The 26,667-nt window shown below is 45.6% G+C and overlaps 1 protein-coding gene across 3 annotated transcripts in view; it reads left to right on the top strand.

Annotated features, from left to right (window-relative positions):
- Nucleotides 1–26,667, top strand: part of LOC110504052 (seizure protein 6 homolog) — a 116,132-nt gene that overhangs the window by 41,260 nt on the left and 48,205 nt on the right. For all 3 annotated transcript variants that reach the window (XM_021582864.2, XM_036961259.1, XM_036961260.1), the window contains exons 2-3: nucleotides 16,955–17,725; nucleotides 19,534–19,667. In XM_021582864.2, the coding sequence (XP_021438539.2) occupies nucleotides 16,955–17,725; nucleotides 19,534–19,667 (905 nt within the window). The remainder of the gene's footprint in view (nucleotides 1–16,954; nucleotides 17,726–19,533; nucleotides 19,668–26,667) is intronic.

Here is a 26,667-nt window from a genome sequence, read left to right as displayed (position 1 = left end):
ATCCTCCTCACCTCAACCCCCCCCCCCCCCCCCCCCAACAAAAACACTTAACCAGCGCTTGACCCCCCCCCCCCCCCCCCCAGCTCTGATTCTACTGACAACTACATTATTGAGGAACACTTTTACATTCTATGCCTGTGATATGAGGTTGTTCCACCAAGCTATGCACTAACTGTAAGTTGCTCTGGATAAGAGTGTCTGCTAAATTACCAAAGTGTAAACAAATGCTTGGAGACAGACAGGAGTAGAGACAGTACAGGTGCTGAAGCTTCTATTACAATTAAGGGCTCAGGACAGGTGCATCTGCTCCTGGCTCCAGATATCCCACTGCAGTGCACCTGAGGGACAGGGCTTCAGAATGGTGAGACTGTATTTGATAGCAATATAAATAGTGAAATTGAGTGACTGTGACAGTCAGGCTCCAGGCTGGTTTACTTAGGGGGTCAACTAAAGTATATTGTCAAGAAAAGGCTTACAGGTTCAATAACATTTTCTGTCCAGCTATGTATCTAAATAGAAACATACTTATACTCTTATCTCAGTCTCTGCAGCAGGGCTCTCCAACCCTGCTCCTCTGCAGCAGGGCTCTCCAACCCTGCTCATTCTCCAGGAACTGGGTTGGAGAGAACCTACACCACGGTAGCTCTCCAGGAACAAGGTTGGAGAGCGCTGTTGTACGGTATGTATTCACGGAACCAGACGACAACCATGACTGTGCTGAGGAGATGTTGATACATTTCACAGCACGTTAGTTCTTCCATTACATACCAGGCAGCCAATGTCTCAAACAGTGATGAAGCCAGATGCGGCAGCTGTTGCAAGTGGCTACGGTGCCATTATGTTATGAGAATTTTGTTATCAATGTTCATAAACTTCAATTAATCTACTCAGCCTGCAACCCAGAGTTTGTAAGGTTATAGTTAAATGAAACAGACAAGAGTTCCCAGCTTACAATAGTCAAAACGTTTATTCACAAGAGCACTCTGAAGTCCATTATACAAAGACATCCATTTTCATTTTATACTTGCTCCCTACTTACGCACATACTTCCACACAAACAGTAGGTATCCTACACACATACAGTGCCTTGCGAAAGTATTTGGCCCCCTTGAACTTTGCGACCTTTTGCCTCATTTCAGGCTTCAAACATAAAGATATAAAACTGTATTTTTTTGTGAAGAATCAACAACAAGTGGGACACAATCATGAAGTGGAACGACATTTATTGGATATTTCAAACTTTTTTAACAAATCAAAAACTGAAAAATTGGGCGTGCAAAATTATTCAGCCCCTTTACTTTCAGTGCAGCAAACTCTCTCCAGAAGTTCAGTGAGGATCTCTGAATGATCCAATGTTGACCTAAATGACTAATGATGATAAATACAATCCACCTGTATGTAATCAAGTCTCCGTATAAATGCACCTACACTGTGATAGTCTCAGAGGTCCGTCAAAAGCGCAGAGAGCATCATGAAGAACAAGGAACACACCAGGCAGGTCCGAGATACTGTTGTGAAGAAGTTTAAAGCCGGATTTGGATACAAAAAGATTTCCCAAGCTTTAAACATACCAAGGAGCACTGTGCAAGCGATAATATTGAAATGGAAGGAGTATCAGACCACTGCAAATCTACCAAGACCTGGCCGTCCCTCTAAACTTTCAGCTCATACAAGGAGAAGACTGATCAGAGATGCAGCCAAGAGGCCCATGATCACTCTGGATGAACTGCAGAGATCTACAGCTGAGGTGGGAGACTCTGTCCATAGGACAACAATCAGTCGTATATTGCACAAATCTGGCCTTTAAGGAAGAGTGGCAAAAAGAAAGCCATTTCTTAAAGATATCCATAAAAAGTGTTGTTTAAAGTTTGCCACGAGCCACCTGGGAGACACACCAAACATGTGGAAGAAGGTGCTCTGGTCAGATGAAACCAAAATGTAACTTTTTGGCAACAATGCAAAACGTTATGTTTGGCGTAAAAGCAACACAGCTCATCACCCTGAACACACCATCCCCACTGTCAAACATGGTGGTGGCAGCATCATGGTTTGGGCCTGCTTTTCTTCAGCAGGGACAGGGAAGATGGTTAAAATTGATGGGAAGATGGATGGAGCCAAATACAGGACCATTCTGGAAGAAAACCTGATGGAGTCTGCAAAAGACCTGAGACTGGGATGGAGATTTGTCTTCCAACAAGACAATGATCCAAAACATAAAGCAAAATCTACAATGGAATGGTTCAAAAATAAACATATCCAGGTGTTAGAATGGCCAAGTCAAAGTCCAGACCTGAATCCAATCGAGAATCTGTGGAAAGAACTGAAAACTGCTGTTCACAAATGCTCTCCATCCAACCTCACTGAGCTCGAGCTGTTTTGCAAGGAGGAATGGGAAAAAATGTCAGTCTCTCGATGTGCAAAACTGATAGAGACATACCCCAAGCGACTTACAGCTGTAATCGCAGCAAAAGGTGGCGCTACAAAGTATTAACTTAAGGGGGCTGAATAATTTTGCACGCCCAATTTTTCAGTTTTTGATTTGTTAAAAAAGTTAGAAATATCCAATAAATGTCGTTCCACTTCATGATTGTGTCCCACTTGTTGTTGATTCTTCACAAAAAAATACAGTTTTATATCTTTATGTTTGAAGCATGAAATGTGGCAAAAGGTCGCAAAGTTCAAGGGGGCCGAATACTTTCGCAAGGCACTGTAATCATTATCTTTAAACGTTTAAATTATTTTATCACATTCAAACTCTCAACAGCTACAATAATCATCAGCATAATTATTGTAGCTGTTGAGAGTTTTTCTTCCTCTCCTTCACTAGTGCTGTGGTTTACTTTTTTGCGCGGTGACACCGTTTACTTTACCTTTGTTTTAAAGACGTAATGAGTATTTATTCAGGCAGACAAGCAAACCCATTCCCAAAGAAACCTTTGGCATTTCTGTCTTTGTTGCCAGTGGGGTACAATTGGCTGTGTTGTATGTTTAGCGAGAGGGGCCTCTGACGTGTGATGTGGGGGATACGTGGAGCTGTATTGACAGACAGCTGCATTATGGTGTTGTTACCCTAAAGCATTCTCTTCCTACACTGACTTTCCATCTGTTGGCTGCTTGGCTTCCTTTCAACTCCACTCATCCTTCAACCAGTTTAGCTCCACACAAACAGGTTTATCAGCAGATTTGGCTATCACGCTAATTTGCACCTGTGGTCCCTCATCTGGAATTTTTAGAGTACAGCACCCTGTGTGTGTGTGTGTGTGTGTGTGTGTGTGTGTGTGTGTGTGTGTGTGTGTGTGTGTGTGTGTGTGTGTGTGTGTGTGTGTGTGTGTGTGTGTGTGTGTGTGTGTGTGTGTGTGTGTGTGTGTGTGTGTGTGTGTGTGTGTGCGCGCGCGTGTGTGTGTGTGTGCGCGCGCGCGCGCACTGCTGACATGGCCTTGCCATAAATCCACTCTGATCCCAGCCCTGGCTGATGGAGTAATCACTCTACCCCACAGTCCTGTTTCCTGAACCTGTCAGGCTCTTGGCATCAAACAAACTGCAGTGATGGACTAAGTGGTTTTTATGAGCCACAAAAGCCCATCTGAGCTAATTGCCTCATTGACCACATAATGGTTTGGACCACTTCTATGGTATTTAACACCAGCTAATCAGCATTGGCTTTGAATCAGATGCTAATTGATCATGTGGCTATAATTGTTTAAATTATGTATTTTTTTAACGTATGTCCTCAAGCAAGAAGAATATCAAACCAGATAATTTAACTGTGCCTACAGATGTAGGATCTTAATTTGATCATCAGTTTGCGATAGAACTTTCTTGAAATGGTGAAAATGTAAAACTTGTAGAGTGTTTGAGGTTGTACACTCAACAGTCCACATTTTCATTATAGCCCTGGACAAACACACCTCATTCAGATCAAAGGCTTCATGATTAGTTGGCAAGTTGAATCAGCTGTGCTTGTCCAGTGTTACAATTAATAAAATATGTACTGTTGTGGGGTACTCGGGGACCAGGTTTGGGAAACACTGGGATAGATGAATCTCCAATCTCCCCAACACACTAACTCTTGAGGGACGTTTTGAGTTCCAGTGGCAGGCAGACAGTTGTTGGCTGTAGAAGTGACTGAGCTTAGTTGAGTATGAATTCTCCTAGATTGCTCCACTGTGAGCACTAGCCTAGCAGGCCCGTTCTGTCGTTCTCTGTGTTTTGGCACAACCAGGCAGCGAGGGGAAATTTAAATGAAATGAAAGCGTGTCTGGATTAGAGCTTGTTAAGGCAGAGAAGAGCCTTTAATTGCCCTGGCTTTGTGCAGCTTCACAAAGAGCCAGCATCGCTAATCTGGAGCTCAGGGGTGAATGTTTGCAGCAAACAAAACAAAGACGTACACTAGACAGGCCTATCTAGAAGAAGAAAAATAACGTTTCCTGGAAGACGATTTAGAAGGAATTGGCATAAAACTGCAGGATTTCAATTAGAGAAGCTGCTGATAGCAGAATTTTTTTTTCTTTTAAGGATTCCAGGAGGGTCTGGTTTTATAATGATATAAAAGCACCTGGTTCTTTGAGGAGTGGAAATGTGTTGTTTGAACGTCATTAATTTCGGGAATAGGTTAATTGAACGTCTTATATTTTGCTCTTTGGACATAGCGTATATCTCTCTGCAGTATTTTCTTAGTGTATACTGGTAATCTGAGATGATTTTTCATAATACATTATTACCTTATGTTCCCAGCCTCTCCAGTTGTGATGTGGTGGTCTGGTCATCCAGTTTCTCTGAGTTCTTAGAGGCTGCATCACAAGAACAGTAATCCAGCTTGACATGCCCTGGTGGTGTATCTTCTCTGTCTGTATGCCTGGAAAGCAAAGTAATTGCTCAACTTTCCAACTCAACACCAAGCTGAGCAAATCGGTCCAACACAGAAGGAAGAGGGACTTGATCGGGCGGCAGACACAAAAAAAACTTGGTTTTGATGAACCACTTTTTTAAGAGTAAGCATTTGACCAATGGGTCCACTTTACAACCGTGTCCTGGCTATCACAGGGTTCAATATGATGCCTTCTCTGATATACTGTCACGTTCTGACCTTAGTTCCTTTGTTTGTCTTTGTTTTCGTATGGTCAGGGCGTGAGTTGGGGTGGGCAGTCTATGTTAGTTTTTCTATGATTTGCTATTTCTGTGTTTGGCCTGGTATGGTTCTCAATCAGAGGCAGCTGTCAATCGTTGTCCCTGATTGAGAACCATATTTAGGTAGCCTGTTCTCTATTGTGTTTCGTGGGTGATTATTTTCTGTTTTCTGTTGTGTGTCTGCACCAGCCAGAACTGTTTTTGGTCGTTCTCTTTGTTAGTTTTGTTATTTCCGTGTTCATTTAATAAATTTGGACACATACCATGCTGCACCTTGGTCCTCACCTTCTTCCACCAACAACGGCCGTTACAGAATCACCCACCACCAAAGGACCAAGCAGCGTGGTAACAGGCAGCAGCAGCAGGAGCAGCGCTATAAGGAGGAATGGACATGGGAGGACATTCTGGACGGCAAGGGTTGCTACACATGGGAGGAGATCCTGGCTGGAAGGGATCGCCTCCCATGGGAACAGGTGGAGGCAACCAGGAGAGCGGAGGCAGTAGTTAAAGGGTGCCAGCGCTTTGAGGGAACACGGCTGGCAAGGAAGCCCGAAAGGCAGCCCCAAAAATGTATTGATGGGGAACACACGGGGAGTGTGGCTAAGTCAGGTAGGAGACTCCCCATGCCAACTCCCCATGCTTACCGTGGAGAGAGAGGGACGGGCAGGCACCGTGTTATGCCGTGAGGCGTACAGTGTCCCCGGTGCACAGGCATAGCCCGGTGCGGTACATAGCAGCGCCTCGTATCGGCCGGGCTAGAGTGGGCATCGAGCCAGGTGCCATGAAGCCGGCTCAGCGCATCTGGTCTCCAGTGCGTCTCCTCGGGCCGGGGTACATGGCACCAGCCCTACGCATGGTGTCCCCGGTTCGCCAGCATAGGCCAGTGTGGGCTATTCCACCTCGCCGCACTGGCCTGGCTACGGGGAGCATTCAGCCAGGTAGGGTTGGCAGGCTCGGTGCTTGAGATCTGCAGTGTGCCTCCAAGGTCCGGTCTATCGGTGCCGCCTCCACGCACCAGCCCTCCGGTGGAAGCCCCCCGCACCAGGCTGTCTCACCGTCTCCTCCCTACAGGTGCTCCCGCCTGTCCTGAGCTGCCAGAGTCTCCCGTCTGTCCTGAGCTGCCAGAGTCTCCCGGTCTGTCCTGAGCTGCCAGAGTCTCCCGGTCTGTCCTGAGCTGCCAGAGTCTCCCGGTCTGTCCTGAGCTGCCAGAGTCTCCCGGTCTGTCCTGAGCTGCCAGAGTCTCCCGGTCTGTCCTGAGCTGCCAGAGTCTCCCGGTCTGTCCTGAGCTGCCAGAGTCTCCCGGTCTGTCCTGAGCTGCCAGAGTCTCCCGGTCTGTCCTGAGCTGCCAGAGTCTCCCGGTCTGTCCTGAGCTGCCAGAGTCTCCCGGTCTGTCCTGAGCTACCAGAGTCTCCCGGTCTGTCCTGAGCTGCCAGAGTCGCCGGTCACCCAGGAGCTGCCAGAACCGCCCGTCAGCCAGGAGCTGCCGGAATCGCCCTTCACTCCGGTGCTGCCGGAGTCTCCCGCCTGTCCGGTGCTGCTAGGGTCCCCAGTCCGAGGTCGGTGGCGAGGGTCGCCGCTCTAAAGAGGCCACGGTGGCTGCTAAAGAGGCGGACAAAAACTATGGTGGAGTGGGGTCCACATCCGGCTCCAGAGCGGCCACCGCGGACAGACGCCCACTCAGACCCTCCCCTATAGGTTCAGGTTTTGCGGCCGGAGTCCGCACCTTTGGGGGGGTTGGGTCCTGTCACGTTCCGACCTTAGTTCCTTTGTTTTGTCTTTGTTTTAGTATGGTCAGGGCGTGCGTTGGGGTGGGCAGTCTATGTTAGTTTTTCTATGATTTGCTATTTCTGTGTTTGGCCTGGTATGGTTCTCAATCAGAGGCAGCTGTCAATCGTCGTCCCTGATTGAGAACCATATTTAGGTAGCCTGTTTTCTATTGTGTTTCGTGGGTGATTATTTTCTGTTTCTGTTGTGTGTCTGCACCAGCCAGAACTGTTTTTGGTCATTCTCTTTGTTAGTTTTGTTATTTCCGTGTTCATTTAATAAATATGGACACATACCACGCTGCACCTTGGTCCTCACCTTCTTCCACCAACAACGGCCGTTACATATACAAACATCACATTGTGTCTTCTCAGTCAATTGGATTGTGTTTTGTGGTACATTTTCCCTGATAGAGATGTTTCAACATACAGTAACAAAAATATAACAAAAATATAAAAGCAACATGTGTTGGTCCTATGTTTCATGAGCTGAAATAAAAGATCCCAGTAATTGTCCATATGCACAAAAAGCTTATTGCTCTCAAGTTGTGTGCACATATTTGTTTAAATCCCTGTTAGTGAGCATTTTGTCCTTCACAAAGATAATCCATAAACCTTACAGGTGTGGCATATCAAGAAGCTGATTAAACAGCATGATCATTACACAGGTGCAAGTTGTGCTGGGGACAATACAAGGCCAACCAATGCCACAGATGTCTCAAGTTGAGAGGGAGCGTATATTTGGCATGCTGACTACAGCACTGTCCAACAGACCTGTTGCCAGATAATTAAATGTTAATTTCTCTACCATAAGCCTCCTCCAACATCATTTTATCAGACACGTGTGACCATGCCAGCCCAGGACCTTCACATCCGGCTTCTTCACCTGTGGGATCATCTGAGGAGGGGAAGAGGGGGTGCTGAGGAGAATTTCTGTCTGTAATAAAGCCCTTTTGTGGGTGTCTTGCCTGCTCGCGCTCCCCCTCTCTGGCGCTCAAGGGTGCCAGTCTGCCCTTCATTATGCACACCTGTGCACACCTGAATAGTTATGCACGCTCAAGTTTTCTGTTATTTTTTTGTCTTATTTCTTGTTTGCTTCACAATGAAAAATATTTTGCATCTTCAAAGTGGTAGGCATGTTGTGTAACTCAAATGATACAAACGCCCCAAAATGTATTTTAATTCCAGGTTGTAAGGCAACAAAAAAGGAAACATGTCAAGGGGGTGAATACCTTCGCAAGCCACTGTACTCAGAACATTAGAAGGAAGCAAAGAATATTGCTGCATTCTTGGAGCTAGAAACATAAGCATTTTGCTGCACCTGACATAACATCTGCAAAACTGTGTATGAGACCAGTCAACTTTGATTTGATGATTTCAGATCGAAACATTGAAACAATCCTGCAAGCAAGCTCTTGTATGATATTTTTGAAACGGTTCAGAACTTTATATTGCTGGTCGGAACAGTGGAACGGTTCCAAACCCTGTTCCAGACAGTGGTTTCTCTCTCGCACCTCCTTCTGAACCGCACAGTTTTCCTCCTTATCAATCACCCCACAAAGTCACACACGCACGCACACTTATCGTGAGGAGCATCTTGACCAATGACATTCCTATTATGGAGGACATATTAAAAGTGCACTAGAGATATAAAACCAGTAAGAATGAAGAGGAAAATGGAAAACTCTGACTGTGCCTCAAATGTAATGTCTTTGATTTGTGTCCTGCTAGATTGTTTCGCCCACTTAAGTATAACACACACAGGGCCTGATAATGAATCTTTTGAGATGGTACAGCGATAACGATGTGCTGCTAGTCTACTCTAATTATGTGGGCAGAGAAATCAGAGAGACGCTATGCTTTAGCCCAGTTATCATTTACATTACACAGACCAAGGATTTCCACACAGCGCAGAGCTACAGACAGCATGCATAACAGGGCACTAGACTCACACACACAACAGTGCCGTACCCTAGTTTCGCGAGGCAATAATTCAAATACATTTTAAGATTTCAGAATAGCAGAGACATTTTCTCTCCAGCCTTACTTCGTCAAAGTATGATCATCTGTTGTTTTGGAAGCACATAGAACATATTTGACATGTTACAGTTTATCACAAACAACAAAAGGTCATAAACAGCACCGGCATGAGATACTGATTCAACATGCAAACAGGAAGTGAGAAGGCAATGATGGGAAGCTTCCAAGCTTTGAGCAAGTTAATCAAGTGGAGTGTGAAAATAAATATCAACCAAAGATGTCAAAATAGTGTGTTCTGCATGGCAACATGCACAATAAGACCGTCTGATTAGATTTCTCTCTGTCTTTGGAGCTCAATTCAAATCAAATTGTCCGTTATCCTGTCTGAACAGGTTCTGCTTCCCTCCCTCAGAATATGAGGAGTAGGTAGATAATATCGTATCAACCATCAATTTCACAGTTGCATGTCTGAAATGTAATATTGACTTAACAAAAGTCAGACAATATAGGGCTAGGGGATAGCTCATATTGATTAGTTATGGTAGCACACAAACTAATAGAGACCCACAGTGGAGGTGTCATAATACCCTTAAACCGCTAGGTTTTATGGGTATTATGACTCATACTGTGCTACTCTACAGGAGAGAATAGAGGCTGAGGCCAGAACACATTCACTTCACTTGCCATTTTCCCTCTGGTCCTGTAAAACCACGTCCTTTACACTCACCCAATTACACCCAGCCAGGCACCTTTGGAAAAGGTCATTCTCTCATCTCCATAATGACCGGGGACAAAGCCCAAGCAGGTTATCTCTCATCTCCATAATGACCAGGGACAAAGCCCAAGCAAGTTAGATCAATGCAAGGACACCCACTATCAGTGGAGCTGTATTGATTTGTGGATCTGAGAGGAGAACACTGATGAACACTGCTGAGGTGAACTGAGCCTGCTACTTTACCTAGGCAGGAGAGGAGAGGGCAAGGACATGCTCCTTTCTTACGTACAGTTTGTCGTTCCTTTCTGCTCCTTTTTAAACTTCTGAAATCATAATTGTTTTACATTTAGCTCTTCATTAAATGACTTCACAAATCAGGCTGTGTGGATAAAGCAGCTTGCTATGGAGCTACAGCTAAGCTATATCTCAGTGAGTTGTTTACATGCGTGATGGAAAGACAAGTGTAGGGCGTGACAGACATTTTGCGGGTAGGGAGAGAGCGAGAGAGGGTGAAGGACGAGGCTTGGCTTGAAACGCTGGACATCTTGGAAGGACATGCATTATCTAAATTAAAGGCGCTACATGTTCAATCTTCTGCAGAAGTCAGAGCATTCATACTTCTTGCGTTTCACGGAGCAGGGCAGGGCTGTTGTGAAGGAAGATATCAAGGAAGGCGAGTTTGTGTTTATAAAGGACCCCTCCCCCCTACTGTCAACCAATCATGTCAATGCGGAGCTATACAGAGCCCTCCGCATTGTTACAAAATTTGTGCGCCGCACGGCCTCTGCATGCCTCCGGAGGCATCACACCACCCATACAGCGCCTCCCACCACATTTTCAGATAAAGCATAAATTGGCTTTTAGGCACACATAATACCTACTTAGTGCCGGCTTCTGTGGAGGAACTTTAAATGTCTTTGAACTTCAGAGTTGGCTTAACATTGGACCAGAGAAGCTAGCTTCACCAGGATTAAAAAAACAACAACCTTTTTTGTAGTTAAAAACCTCTTTGGGCAAGGTGGGACTCTAGCGACCCACCTCGATAACATCCGTTGAAATTGCAGAGTGGGAAATTCAAAAATGGTCATATTAAACATTCATGAAAATACAAATGTCTTACATTGTTTAAAAGCTTAATGTCTTGTTAATCCAACCGCGTTGTCAGATTTCAAAAGGCTTTACCATGCGATTATCTGAGGACGGCGCTCCGCAACACCAGCATTTTAAAAATTTTCCAAACCAGCAGAGGCGTCACAAAAATCAGAAATAGCAATAAAATAAATCACTTACCTTTGAAGATCTTCCTCTGTTTGCAATCCCAAGGGTCCCAGCTACACAACAAATAGTTGTTTTGTTCGATAAAGTCCTTCTTTATATCCCCAAAAAATCAGTTTAGTTGGTGCGTTTGATTCAGTAATCCACCCGTTCCACTCATGCAGACAAAGGAATCTGGTAAACTTCGTCCAAACAAGTCAAACAACATTTCTAATCAATCCTCAGGTACCCTAATATGTAAATAAATGATACAATTTAAGACGGAATGTAGTATGTTCAATAACGGAGATAAATAGCGAAGTGCGCGCCCTCATCCACGCGTGCCTCAAGACTACAGTCCAAATGAGTCACCTTGAAATACTACAACTACTAGCTAATTTTTCAAAAAACAAGCCTGAGACCTTTCTAAAGACTGTTGACATCTAGTGGAAGCCATAGGAACTGCAATCTGGGAGGAATTCCTTTGAATATCCCATAGACAAGCATTGGAATGGCCTGTGACCTCAAAAACAAAAAGATCTGGATGGATTCTCCTCGGGTCTTCACCTGCCATATCAGTTCTGTTATACTCGCAGAGATTATTTTAACAGTTTTAGAAACTGGCCTGAGTAACAGGCAGTTTACTTTGGGCACGTCAGTCATCCGAACTTCCGAATACTGCCCCTTAGCCTTAATTAAGAAGTTTTAAAAATCCAATCTGGAATGTGAACTATAGTATCTCTAACTAGCATTGAAAAAGTTAATCCATTAATCTCTAATAAAAATCTCTCTCCCTATCTTCTGAATCATTCTTGTAACTTCAGGCTACAGCTATGCTTCTGAGGGGGAGGGGCAGGTAGCCTACATGCACACACTGGCAAAGATTTTCAGCTGGTAGGTAGACGCTGGAAGAAGTTCTAGTCGACACTGGGGGGGCTTTGCATAGGTGCTTTGTTGCTTTTTTTGTGGGACTGAAAAAAAATGCCCAGAACGTAAAATAACGTTATTAACCGGTTCCCATGCTTTTAAAATAACAGTTCTGTTCCTGGAGCCATATACAGTGGGGAGAACAAGTATTTGACACACAGCCGATTTAGCAGGTTTTCCTACTTACAAAGCATGTAGAGGTCTGTAATTTTTGTCATAGGTACACTTCAACTGTGAGAGACAGAATCTTAAACACAAATCCAGAAATTCACATTGTATGATTTTTAAGTAATTAATTAGCATTTTATTGCATGACATAAGTATTTGATCACCTACCAACCAGTAAGAATTCCGGCTCTCACCGACCTGTTAGTTTTTCTTTAATAAGCCCTCCTGTTCTCCACTCATTACCTGTATTAACTGCACCTGTTTGAACTCGTTACCTGTATAAAAGACACCTGTCCACACACTCAATCAAACAGACTCCAACCTCTCCACAATGGCCAAGACCAGAGAGCTGTGTAAGGACATAAGAGATAAAATTGTAGACCTGCACAAGGCTGGGATGGGCTACAGGACAATAGGCAAGCAACTTTGTGAGAAGGCAACAACTGTTGGCGCAATTATTAGAAAATGGAAGAAGTTCAAGATGATGGTCAATCACCCTCGGTCTGGGGCTCCATGCAAGATCTCACCTCGTGGGGCATCAATGATCATGAGGAAGTTGAGGGATCAGCCCAGAACTACATGGCAGGACCTGGTCAATATCCTGAAGAGAGCTGGCACCACAGTCTCAAAGAAAACCATTAGTAACACACTACGCCGTCATGGATTAAAATACTGCAGCACATGCAAGGTCCCCCTGCTCAAGTCAGCGCATGTCCAGGCCCGTCTGAAGTTTGCCAACTTCTGGATGATCCAGAGGAGGTATGGGAGAACGTCATGTGGTCTGATGAGACAAACATATAGCTTTTTGGTCTAAACTCCATTCGCCGTGTTTGGAGGAAGAAGAAGGATGAGTACAACCCCAAGAACACCATCCCAACCGTGAAGCATGGAGGTGGAAACATCATTCTTTGGGGATGCTTTTCTGCAAAGAGGACAGGACGACTGCACCGTATTGAGGGGAGGATGGATGAGGCCATGTATTGCGACATCTTGGCCAACAACTTCCTTCCCTCAGTAAGAGTATTGAAGATGGATCGTGGCTGGATCTTCCAGCATGACAACGACCCGAAACACACAGCCAGGGCAACTAAGGAGTGGCTCCGTAAGAAGCATCTCAAGGTCCTGGAGTGGCCTAGCCAGTCTCCAGACTGAACCCAATAGAAAATCTTTGGAGGGAGCTGAAAGTCCGTATTGCCCAGCAACAGCCCCAAATTTTTTATTTTTTTTTAACTAGGCAAGTCAGTTAAGAACAAATTCTTATTTTCAATGACAGCCTAGGAACAGTGGGTTAACTGCCTGTTCAGGGGCAGAACGACAGATTTGTACCTTGTCAGCTCGGGGATTTGAATTTGCAACCTTCCGGTTACTAGTCCAACGCTCTAACCACTAGGCTACCCTGCCGCCCAGAACCTGAACGATCTGGAGAAGGTCTGTATGGAGGAGTGGGCCAAAATCCCTGCTGCAGTGTGTTTAAACCTGGTCAAGAACTACAGGAAACGTATGATCTCTGTAATTGCAAACAAAGGTTTCTGTACCAAATATTAACTTCTGCTTTTCTGATGTATCAAATACTTATATCATGCAATAAAATGCTAATTAATTACTTAAAAATCATACAATGTGATTTTCTGGATTTTTGTTTTAGATTCCGTCTCTCACTGTTGAAGTGTACCTATGATAAAAAATTACAGACCTCTACATGCTTTGTAAATAGGAAAACCTGCAAAATCGGCAGTGTATCAAACAAATACTTGTTCTCCCCACTGTAGATCACTTTCTTTCCCTCTTCTGAAAATCTCGTTATTTTCCGGTTTTCGGTTCTGTTCCCTGATCCGGTTCCAACCTCTAGTCTGAACACATGCCCCTGTGTACTACTGTTGATTCAAGAGCGAGAGCACCACTCATCTTTAAGATCCTCACCCAGGCCCAGACCCAAGGGAGACCCAGGCTACTCAGATTAAAATAACACCATGGTGTTCAATTATTCATGGTACAGCGTAGAGATGATGTAGCCAACTTTCAGTCAGTGAGTGTGTGTGTGTGTGTGTGTGTGTGTGTGTGTGTGTGTGTGTGTGTGTGTGTGTGTGTGTGTGTGTGTGTGTGTGTGTGTGTGTGTGTGTGTGTGTGTGTGCATAATGTAGTTTCAAAATAAAATGCAAGAGTATTGGTCTTTTCTTTCAAAAGGAATCTACTGGATTTCTTTCAACTGGATTGACTGTGCTTCCCTAAGAAGGAGTTTTGCTTCCGTGTTTTGTGAAGCCTTGAGCCCAGACCTCATAGCCATGATGTTAAGGTTTCTCAGAACTTTAATCAATGGAGTTTATATTGAATTCATGGATTATTCAAGATAAACCTACTTTTTTCTGGTGGTGCCTTTAGAAAACTAAAATGATGAACATCAAAGTACTGCTGAAGCTTATTCCCTTCTCTGTGAATCTCTCTGTGCATGTGTCTCCTGAAGTGTTGGCTTCTGACAAAGGAACGGAGAAAGGGGGAGAGAGGGGGATGTGCAGAGGGTTTATAACAAATACCCTGTGGTTATACAGTTATTCCATATATATCTATGGTAATACCATTTGATACTTACAGTATGCTGTTTGCTACCTCTTCAAATACATTTGTCTTTGATAGTACTACTGTAAATTCTTATTGTAGATCTGATTCTGAGACCCTATTATCAGTCAGACATTTGATGTAAAGCCTCAAATACTAATTTAATTTTAACAATACTATTAGTATTTGAAATGCAGTATTGTTTAATAAGATATTTTACTTTTACCAGCAAGGATCTACAGTACCTACAACCTCTGTGTCTGTATTTTCAGTCTTCTCTCCCCTGGCAACAGCTTTCACATGTCATTGCCATACCGAGTGTGGATTTGATTTAATACCAGCCAAGGAGTGGATTATTTTACAAAACTCATGCTGCTCCTGTAAGAAGAAATGTGTACATTGTGCTTTTTATTTTACACGTCATAGAAAGGACTGTATATAAATATAGTCAGTTCAGTTCAATTTGTGGTTTGCATTTGTTGTGGTTGTGTTTCAGATGATTTTGTGCCCAATAGAAATGGTAAATAATGTATTGTGTCATTTCAAATTAGAATATGTTTCTAAACACATGGATTCTCCCATGATTACTAGTCCTGAATGAATCGGGAAACATTATGAGTGAGAAAGTTACAGATGCACAAATGTCATACCCCCAAGACATGCTAACCTTTCACCTTTACAATAACAGGAGGAGGGGATGGTGTTTCTGCCTCTGTAACTTTCTCACTCATCACTACTCAGGATTATCCGTAATCATGGTAGCATCCACATTAATGTAGAATGGTTTAGAAACATTTTTGGCCTTTTGTGTGCAGCTATGGACAGCTGCCCAATCAGTCATAGCTGGGTAATGTTCTTTGTTACGGTTAAGTCAGTTGCGTCTGATAGGTTCCATTCTCACCCCAGCGGTGGTTCTCATCGAATCTTCCTTCCACGTCTGCCCATCACAGTCCCATCTTGATGCGGCAGATGTGGACAACCTCAGCTGTAGATGGTTTGTACACCTTGACCAGATTAAGCAGCTGTGTGGTGAAATCACTTGCGTCCTTGGTGGGGTGATGGAGGTCCTTGGCAATCTCCTTCATCTTGTCTTGTCTTCTGGATGTTGACCTCTGGGTGCCAATCAGCATGACCAGGATCATCAGGAGCTGGTCGAGGTTGTGGATTTGGGAATGTTACCAGGGGTGCCTGAATGAGAAAGGTTATGTCGGGTCCCCTTTTGGGCCAGTTCTTGTTGTTACGGTTGAGGGGGATGGAGAGCAAATCAGACCTCTGAGCCCATCAACATCAGACATGGGAGTCAATGTGGGTGGTGTGTAAAATGGATTCTGGCTCCTCATGGGGGGGTTTGTTGGGAACTGGCCCCTCCCCCCAAGTCAATCAGGTTCAGGTCAGGATAGATAGATAGGCAGTTGGACTGTTGGAGCTGGGGCCGGAGCAGGAACGGGAGGCGTGGAATATGTGGGTGGAAAATCATTGTCGTCATCCCAATTTCTTATTTTTCTCTTATCTTCTTCCATCTATTCTTCTTTCTTACTTTCTTGTACAATTATGCCTTTAACTCTCCTATTAGTCCTGTGTTCTGCTTCTCTTTCCCATTTCCTGAAATCATCCCAATCTATCCTATTTGCTTTGCCATTCTTGGTTGTCTCAAAATCTTGCAACTTCTTCCTACATTCTGCTGATAAGGCTTCACTTAATGCACCTTTCAAGGGAAAATCTTCTACCTTGTGCCTGAGCGGTAGCTGTTCCAGAATGTCCCTGCCCCACTTACCTGCCATTACCTCCAGTCAGCAGGTCAGACAGGCAAGGCTCTCCCTTGCTGCTCTTGACTCCCATTGTGGAAAACTCTGTCTACACACACATGCTCAGAAACCAAAATAAACAATATTTCATTAGGAACTACTTCCTTTTCTAAGAATTGATTAATTAAAAAACAGGCACTTGACCTGAAAAATATGTTTTTGCTTGTCTATGGGTTTTGTTCCCAATAATCCGCATTTACACGGCAATATCTCTGCTATAAAACCGGGAGGTCCGTGGGAGAGTTGGGTCTCCGCTTTTATAACCTTTGTGGCAGTTTAGCAGGTGTGTGAGATCAAGATGGGAACATAGTGTACAAACAAATAAGAACGTCAGTTTTATTACCCCTTTCTGCTGATAGAATTGTCGCTGCAGCTCAAGCTAGCCTCTGATCTCTTCATGTCTCCACGCAGCTGTGCCCTTGAAAGATACGAAAATAACAAGATGGACTCAAAAACTGTGGTCACTCTCAGATGCTCTTTGTCTTTGGTCACGTGACCAAGTTACTTAAAAACGAGAGAGGAAAAACACTGGCTTCTTGTTACATGAGAGAAACAGACAGTGGAACTGTACAGGCTCATACAGCGCATGTGCATAACAACGTTTGTCATTTCTACCACCATACTGTCCCAATACTGTATGTGTTCTGTCTGTGTTGTTCCAGGTTCCTATTCTGAGGATGGGACGTCCGTCACACAGAGGGGACAGTCTGAAGGTGGAGGGCCCAGCCCGTACCCCAACACACGGGACACTGACAGAAGGATCCCCCTGGTGACAACCGCCCCTCCCCTGAATGTCCCCAACCATCACACTCTCTACAAGGGCTTCCTCCTTCAGGAGTCCCTCCAAGGACAGCGGCATTTCTTTGAGGACAGTGGGGGTGTGGATACCCACCCCACTATGCCACCCTCAGGTCCCCACTTTGCCAGAGACCCCTCCTCCACTCACACGGTGCCACACAAGGAAGAGCTGGCTTTCTCCGATGTTGCCTCAACCACTACCATTGTGGCAACAGCCACGTCACCGTTGGCAACACAGGGTAGCTCTGTTCCAGGGGGGCGTGTCTCTGTGACTCAGAGAGGGGCGTTGACCAATAGCAGGGGGAGGAGGACAGAGGAAGAAGCTGATGCCATGGATACCCTGACCACTCCTGTCATGCACACCTCTGCCCTCCCTCCCCACTCAAACACTCACAACCTGTCTGCTCCTATGGGTGACAGGCACTCTGAGGTCCCTTCCCCATCCACCATGACTCTCCCAGTCTTGACCACTCTAGTGGAGAAGGATAAAGGGAAGTCAGCAGAACACAACATGAGCCATGCCAGTGATGGTGTAGCGATGGACACTTCTGCAGTATCTGGTGATGTGGATGATGAGACCACTACGACTACTATAACCACAACCACCATCATCACCACCAGCCTGCCCAACCCAGGTAATGTTACACAGCCAGGCTATGTAGCTACACACTTCTAATGATCACCTACTCTTAACCAGAGACATACGGTGTACGAATTACTGTCAAATACAATATCCTGCACCACACCCAACACCAGTTTCCACGATTCTGTCTTCATTGAGAAGATACTGTATAATGAATAGCATGCTCAGATTGTCATTATACATTTCTAGAGATAATCCTGGGCCTTGGTGGGTTGTAAAGTGGCTGAATTTCACCCTCTCTAACACAGCAGCTCTGTGTCTGTCTTTCTGAGACACCAGTGTGCTCACAATCTCAATCCTCTCTGTTTGCAGCTCACATATCTAAACAGCCAAGGGGCTTAAATTAATTACAACATCAGTATTCCTGCTCCTCTCACACTCAATCAAGAGCTCCTGAAATGGAGTGGAAACCAGATTGCAACCATGAGATATTGAGACACATTTGTATTATGGTGGGAGTGAAGGAGAATTTTCAGCCTGGTCTCATAGACTAGATAGCCGTAACATAGTAAACGTAAATACAGGACACTCAAATTATTATGATATGTTATGTTTGGTATGGTTAAAGGCAAGGCAAGGCAAAAAACAAAAGGAGGGTGTTTGGTTGGAGTGGATGCATTGAAGGATAACATGAACTTCTAGCAACCCAAAGGTTGCGTGTTCAAATCTCATCACTGACAACTTTAATATTTTAGGAAATTAGCAACTTTGCAACTTTTTACTTACCACTTTTTAGCTATTTTGCAACTACTTAGCATGTTAGTCAACCCTTCCCCTAACCTTAACCTTTTAACCTAACCCTAACCCTTAAACTATAACCCTAACCCCAGCCTAGCTAACGTTAGCCACCTAGCTAAAGTACGCATTAGCCATCTAGCTAATATTTGCCAAGTATTGCAAATTCATAACATTATTGTACGAATTGCAATTAGTAACATATCATACGTATTGTAATTTGCAACATGTCATACATATTGGATGATGGACATCCCCAAATTAATACATACCATACGAAACGTAACATATCATAACCACTGGAGAGAGACAGACTTACGTTTACTATGTTACGTCTATTCCTAAGTCCAGGTTGGAATGTTAGAGTGGAACGCTCCAAACACAGGCTTTGCTTCATTTGTGCTTTACCCACGGGGACCCCTTCACAACTAATGAAGGGCAGGATGGGGAAATCTGCCAATATGTCTGACACACACACACACACACACACACACACACACACACACACACACACACACACACACACACACACACACACACACACACACACACACACACAGGTACACACATGAATATACCAGCACCTACACACACCTACATACGAAGCACGCACATACAAGCACACAGTAACTTCCTGTTGTCAGCCCTATCTCTGGAGGAAACTCAGAAAGACAGAAATCAAATAAAACGGTCGAGCAGAAACACCTCATGGCGACCAGAAAATTGTCTGTGGTTATTCCCTCCACCTGATCTGTCCCTCGAGCCACACAACCAAAGAGGATAGAGTGAGACGGCCTCTGTTGATTCGGGCAGAAAATTTGAAAACCTTGAAACACTATTAATGTAGGGGGGCTGGTGTGAGTGAGTGAGAGAATGGGACCAGGGAGGGATCAGGAAGGGTTAGTCTTACTTACTTAGGCCAATCGCTCCTCTGGGAGCGTAGGCCATCGACGACTCCTCTCCATCAAACTCTGTTCTGGGCAGTCTTCTCCAGCTTGCTCCACCCCATGCCAGTTAGTGAAGGGGTGTCATTGGTCTTCAATGTTTTTCCTTCTGTCCTTGCAGTTCCCTGTATCTTCAACCTGACAGCACCAGAGGGCTACATAGAGACGCCCCAGCCGTCCAGCTCTCATTACTACTCCTCTGTGGACTGCACCTACACCGTCACGGTCTACACGGGCTATGGAGTAGAGATACAGGTCAGACCGCCACTATTATTGCTAGAAGCGTGTTCATTTTGTACATCAACAACAGTGATTGTCTATAAAAAATATGGTGGATTAAACATAGGAACACACAAGACTGACACATCCTGTCGAGAAATTACATCAGATACCCAAATGCAACATCCAAAATTGCAATTTTGGCTCGCGGGCAAAACCACACTAGTGCTTCAAAATGATGATGATGACCACTCAGTTCCAAGGTATTTACTGTTATAGTGCAGCGACTGACCTTTGGAAGCTGACACAGTGATTTAAACAGGGAATCTACCTCCACCTGAAGCCTCTCATCCACATGATTACTTCTCCAGCTCAGCTTCTTTCTCTCATAAGATATACAATAGCCATTACCTCTCTGACCTTCCAGATGCTTGATCTAATATATTTTGGATGAAATTAATATGTACCGCAAATCATTCTCAATGATGCATCCCAGCTGCTTCATGTCTTCTGTGAAAGAACAGAAAATGAGGAGGTGGAGGGTGGAGAGAGGTGAACGTTCTTCCTCTCCACTGTTCTTCCTATCATCGCCTGCCTGCGCTTGCTAACACCCGGGACAGCAGCACATGTATACCCTGAGTGTACATACAATTTGTGTAAAAACATTCCTAATATTAAGTTACAACCAGTTTTGCCCTCAGAACAGCCTCAATTATTTGGGGCATGGACTCTACAAGGTGTATAAAACATTCCACAGGGATGCTGGCCCATGTTGACTCCAATGCTTCCCACAGTTGTGCCAAGTTGTCTGGATGTCCTTTGGGTGATGGACCATTCTTGTTAGACAAGGGAAATCTATTGAGTGTGGAAAACCCAGCAGCGTTGCAGTTCTTGACACACTAAAATCGGTGCGCCTGGTACCTACTACCATACCCCGTTCAGAGACACTTAAATCTTTTGTTCCTAATGTTTTGTCCACTCAGTATACGTCTCTCTTCTCTTATCTCCTCATCTTGAATTATTCAATGTGATTTAGATGTAAGGAAGCTTCTTCTCTTAATGAATTACTTATGGATTATGTGTCCAGTCTTTTTGCTTGTTTACGGGACTCTTTTATTGTCTTCCTGTTAAAATGTCTCCGCAGCTCCTCTTAACTTCATTAAAGATACCTTACCCTCAGGTTGATTGACTAAATAATGTGGCATTCAGACAATGTGTGGATCACACCTCTACGCCCCACCATGATCCACTACGCCCCCCCCTACGCCCCCTACGCCCCTCTACAACCCTCTACACCCCTTTACACCCCACTACACTCAGTCTACACCCTTTTACACTCAGTCTACACCCCTCTACACCCCTTTACACCCCACTACACTCAGTCTACACCCCTCTACACCCCTTTACACCCCACTACACTCAGTCTACAACCCTCTACACCCCTTTACACCCCACTACACTCAGTCTACACCCCTTTACACCCCACTACACTCAGTCTACACCCCTCTACACCCCTTTACACCCCTCTACACTCAGTCTACACCCCTCTACACCCCTTTACACCCCACTACACTCAGTCTACACCCCTTTACACCCCACTGCACTCAGTCTACACCCCTCTACACCCCTTTACACCCCACTACACTCCAGGTGGTGTCATCCTGTTTCTAAAAGACTGGGTTGATAATTCCTTTTATCTGGAAATCTTATGGATTAATCTACTTCAAAGGACTTCTCTAGACCAGGGGGCTTTGTAGAATGTGGGTCTTAACAACTCCAGTTTATCATTCATTTTAGCGTAAGCTGGATTTAAATGGTTGCCTTGATGTAGGCAAGAAGATAAAGACTGATGTGGACTATTCCTTGGGCAGCATTTGTTTATTTGCCCTGCTTTGAGGTTTACGGCCCACACCTGCTTAGTGCACTGCTTCATCAGACCATAGGGTCCCAAGTATTTCCTGCTCCGGCCCTGCCTCAGGGCGGAGGGAGGGAGGGATGGAGAGAGACATTTGCTTGAAAAGTGTTTCTAGCTCTCAAACTCCTGAAGTCTATATAGTATATAGTACCACCCTCACAACTCCACACAAAGGCAACACCCATCAGGTTTACCATGTGCCGTTATATACAGTGTGTTTAAACTGCAGTCTGGGAGGAGGAGTGGAAGTTGGTTGGAAGTCAGAGACCCTCTGTTAACCACCCAACAGTGTTGTCATGTGAAAGTAGGAGGATTGATTCACTTTCCGCTGTAGTCCCACATGTCTGTGTCAGTTCATAGATCAGTGCACTGCAGGCCAAGCTAAGACATGTCCAGCCCAGTAGTTCTGTCCACTCCAGAAGTGTGCAGGTGGTGGGAGAGGACCTTTCAGCAGCTCACTGAAGCCATGGTGGGTAGTACTGAAGAGTATCGACTGATGGGTCAATATTCCCAACTACTCTGGCTTAAGTGGACCTCGGCACGGTTCAATAAAGTACAGTTCTATCTGCAGTCTCTGTCTGGGTTGATGGCAGAGATTGATTGGGATGCATTGGTCACTGCTTGGACAATATAATAAAGGGTGCCAATTCAATATTCTGTAAGAAGTGTCACCCTGATTCTTTTTGGAGGACTGAGGAAGAGTGCTTCACTAAAGACTGACTGTCTGGGATGATATGGCATATTTAAATATACCCTGCTCAAAAAAATAAAGGGAACACTAAAATAACACATCCTAGATCTGAATGAATGAAATATTCTTATTAAATACTTTTTTCTTTACATAGTTGAATGTGCTGACAACAAAATCACACAAATATTATCAATGGAAATCAAATGTATCAACCCATGGAGGTCTGGATTTGGAGTCACACTCAAAATTAAAGTAGAAAACCACACTACAGGCTGATCCAACTTTGATGTAATGTCCTTAAAACAAGTCACAATGAGGCTCAGTAGTGTGTGTAGCCTCCACGTGCCTGTATGACCTCCCTACAATGCCTGGGCATGCTCCTGATGAGGTGGCGGATGGTCTACTGAGGGATCTCCTCCCAGACCTGGACTAAAGCATCCTCCTGGACAGTCTGTGTTGTAACGTGGCGTTGGTGGATGGAGCAAGACATGATGTCCTAGATGTGCTCAATTGGATTCAGGTCTGGGGAACGGGCGGGCCAGTCCATAGCATCAATGCCTTCCTCTTGCAGGAACTGCTGACACACTCCGGCCGCATGAGGTCTAGCATTGTCTTGCATTAGGAGGAGCCCAGGGCCAACCGCACCAGCATATGGTCTCACAAGGGGTCTGAGGATCTCATCTCGGTACCTAATGGCAGTCAGGCTACCTCTGGCGAGCACATGGAGGGCTGTCTGGCTCCCCAAAGAAATGCCACCCCACACCATGACTGACCCACCGCCACCACCGAACGTTCTCCACGGCGTCTCCAGACTGTCACGTCTGTCACATGTGCTCGGTGTGAACCTGCTTTTATCTGTGAAGAGCACAGGGCGCCAGTGGCGAATTTGCCGATCTTGGTGTTCTCTGGCAAATGCCAAACGTCCTGCACGGTGTTGGGCTGTAAGCACAACCCCCACCTGTGGACGTCGGGCCCTCATACCACCCTCATGGAGTCTGTTTCTGACCGTTTGAGCAGACCCATGCACATTTGTGGCCTGCTGGAGGTCATTTTGCAGGGTTCTGGCAGTGCTCCTCCTGCTCCTCCTTGCACAAAGGCGGAGGTAGCGGTCCTGCTGCTGGGTTGTTGCCCTCCTACGGCCTCCTCCACGTCTCCTGATGTACTGGCCTGTCTCCTGGTAGCGCCTCCATGCTCTGGACACTACGCTGACAGACACAGCAAACCTTCTTGCCACAGCTCGCATTGATGTGCCATCCTGGATGAGCTGCACTACCTGAGCCACTTGTGTGGGTTGTAGACTCCGTCTCATGCTACCACTAGAGTGAAAGCACTCAAAAGTGACCAAAACATCAGCCAGGAAGCATAGGAACTGAGAAGTGGTCTGTGGTTATCACCTGCAGAACCACTCCTTTATTGGGGGTGTCTTTCTAATTGCCTATAATTTCCACCTGTTGTCTATTCCATTTGCACAACAGCATGTGAAATTTATTGTCAATCAGTGTTGCTTCCTAAGTGGACAGTTTGATTTCACAGAAGTGTGATTGACTTGGAGTTACATTGTGTTGTTTAAGTGTTCCCTTTATTTTTTTGAGCAGTGTATATATATAACTATTGACATCTTGACATACTTTACAACTAGAGCTACAACAAATATGCTAGAAAATATATACATGTTCAAACACATTTGTTTCTCCATTTTCTCTCTGTGTGAGTCGAGGATTTGTTTCTCTCTTTTGCAAATAATTATCCACTCTGCACACACTTCGTAGTGAAATGACATACGTCCGCCAAAGACTGCAGAAGATGACATAAACCTGGGAGCAGAGGATAATTGATTAATCAACCTCAGCCATGAGCCACGCACAACTGGAACATGTAGGCTACATATTGCATGTAGATCCCTATTACCATAAACATGATGTGTGTCCCGAACCTTTGACTATTTTTTTAGGTTACGGTGTGTCAGAGGGGAAGAGGAGGCATGCAGCGTTCAGTCGCCTGCAACGTGCTATTTGCACATTGGCTCCCTCCCTGACTGAACAGCAGTAGAGTTCAGGCTCTAGCCTACAGGGCCAGACGCACTGACTCTCAGTACACTAAAGCACACTAAAGCACACGGCTCAGACCTTTAACTGCTGGAGGGACAAGAATCAATACCCTGGCCCAATCCACTCTCATCTCCTGATAGATAGTCCACAACTCAATCATAACTAGGGACCTGGAGGTAAGTAAAAACAAGGGCCTGTTAATGACCAGTCATCATCTGTGGGAGAGAGCTGTATTTTCAGCACTGAGAGCTCACCAGTAATATGTACTGTACAATAACCCAGTCTTAGGAGTAGCATGTGTGGTGTGTGTCAAACCAATATCTCTATCCCTGAAATTTCTGCTCCACAATGGCTCTGGTGTTTCAGCTCAGGCAGAAGAAGCTGTCAAACAGCTGCCTCCACACCTCCACATCCTATAAAACATAATTTCTACTTCTATCCAGCTTTTGGAGAAGCTGGTGTCACAGAGGCCTCTCCTCTTCTCTCCTCTCGCCCCTCCTCTCTCTGGACCAGGCCTCTCCTCCCCTCCCCTCTTCTCTCCCCTCCTCTCTCTGGACCAGGCCTCTCCTCTCCTCCCCTCCCCTCGCCTCTCCCCTCCTCTCTCTGGGCCAGGCCTCTCCTCCCCTCCCCTCGCCTCTCCCCTCCTCTCTCTGGACCAGGCCTCTCCTCTCCTCCCCTCACCTCTCTCCTCCTCTCTCTGGACCAGGCCTCTCCTCTCCTCCCCTCGCCTCTCCCCTCCTCTCTCTGGACCAGGCCTCTCCTCTCCTCCCCTCGCCTCTCCCCTCCTCTCTCTGGACCAGGCCTCTCCTCTCCTCTCCTCGCCTCTCCCCTCCTCTCTCTGGACCAGGCCTCTCCTCTCCTCCCCTCGCCTCTCCCCTCCTCTCTCTGGACCAGGCCTCTCCTCTCCTCTCCTCCCCTCTCCCCTCCTCTCTCTGGACCAGGCCTCTCCTCTCCTCCCCTCGCCTCTCCCCTCCTCTCTCTGGACCAGGCCTCTCCTCTCCTCCCCTCGCCTCTCCCCTCCTCTCTCTGGACTAGGCCCCTTGTATTTTTCCTTCGTCACAGTGTATGTTCTCCTCCTGTTGTGGGCTGACTGATGCCTGTTAGGAACCATGGAGGGGCCACAGAGGAGCTGGGAGAAGTGCAATTAGCAGATTCCACATGGGCTCTGTGAATACAACACTGGAGGAAAGAGAAACAAGGAGATGCACTTAGTGGCAGTGAGAGAGCCCAGCTCTCAGTGATCTCACTGTGCTTGTTTGTCTTGTCAGCACTACTGAGCACCGGTACTTTGCACCACCTGGGTGACGGTGTGAATAACTCGCTGTGACTACGTTGACTGTTGTTCTCTCACTGCTCTTTCCTCACTGAGACAAGAGGGGATTTGAATCACAATCTATAGTCTGTTTCAGCCCAACAGCAGCCCAGATACTTAAAAAGTCTCTCAGACACCTGGTTTGTGAATGTGGGCTTTCCAGCTAAGCCAACAAAGGTCCTTACAAGACTGTAATGTCCTCTGACTCAGAGTGAAGTGCTGGTTATTTTCAGCGTTATTTATTTCTATCCCTAACACTTAACTCAGCGGGACAAGTGGCAGTGATGGCAGCCATGTTAGTTCACATACTGAGTTTCCTCTCAGTTTGTGATGTACACCTGCTGTCTCCAGGCAGACACTGACAGGATCAGGCAGTAGATGAGATGACTGACCGGTGACTGCTCCCACATGGTGACACTCACGACACCACAGCCACTCTCTGGAGGTGGCTATAGTCACAGTCACACCTGCTGCCACACAGGCCAATCTCCAGTGCCATGGCTGATAGTCAGAGAGTCATAGAGGGAGTGTGAGACGAAGAAAAGAAGAGAGGGAAGGAGGGAAAGTCCATTACTCATCTCTCCTTCTGCACTCTGTTTGCCTCTTTTGTACTTTGCTATTGTTGGTAGAGGATTTGAAGTTTACCAATGTGACCGAGGCAGGGCTTTTAGATGTGGAAAGTGCTGTACAGCACTTTAGAATCCTTTCTGGTGAGTTTTTTTAAGATGCATTTTTTCCTGGTCAAGGAGTCGGTGTTGGTGGGTATCATCAGCCTGCTCACCTGTCTTGGATTCAGTCTGCTGTAAGTCTGTAGGCTGTAAGGCAGCTCCCCTCACTCTCCTGTCCCTACCTCTCCCACATCACCGTGTTGGAGACTTAACAGAGAGAGGACATAATGACAAAGGGACAGAGTCAATGAATTAAGAGATCAGAAAGGTCTTCTGCGATTTAGAGACAGAACAAGGAGGACATAGAGACAGAAAGGAAAGAAATAAGGGAGAGAGAGAGAGAGAGAAAAATGGAGAATTGTGAAGCAGAGTTGGCTTCCAGAGTGTTTCAGTTGGATAACT

Source organism: Oncorhynchus mykiss, chromosome 24 (genome assembly GCF_013265735.2).
Source record: "Oncorhynchus mykiss isolate Arlee chromosome 24, USDA_OmykA_1.1, whole genome shotgun sequence".
Classification (NCBI taxonomy): Eukaryota; Metazoa; Chordata; class Actinopteri; order Salmoniformes; family Salmonidae; genus Oncorhynchus; species Oncorhynchus mykiss.
This window is presented reverse-complemented; position numbering and strand designations above follow the sequence as displayed.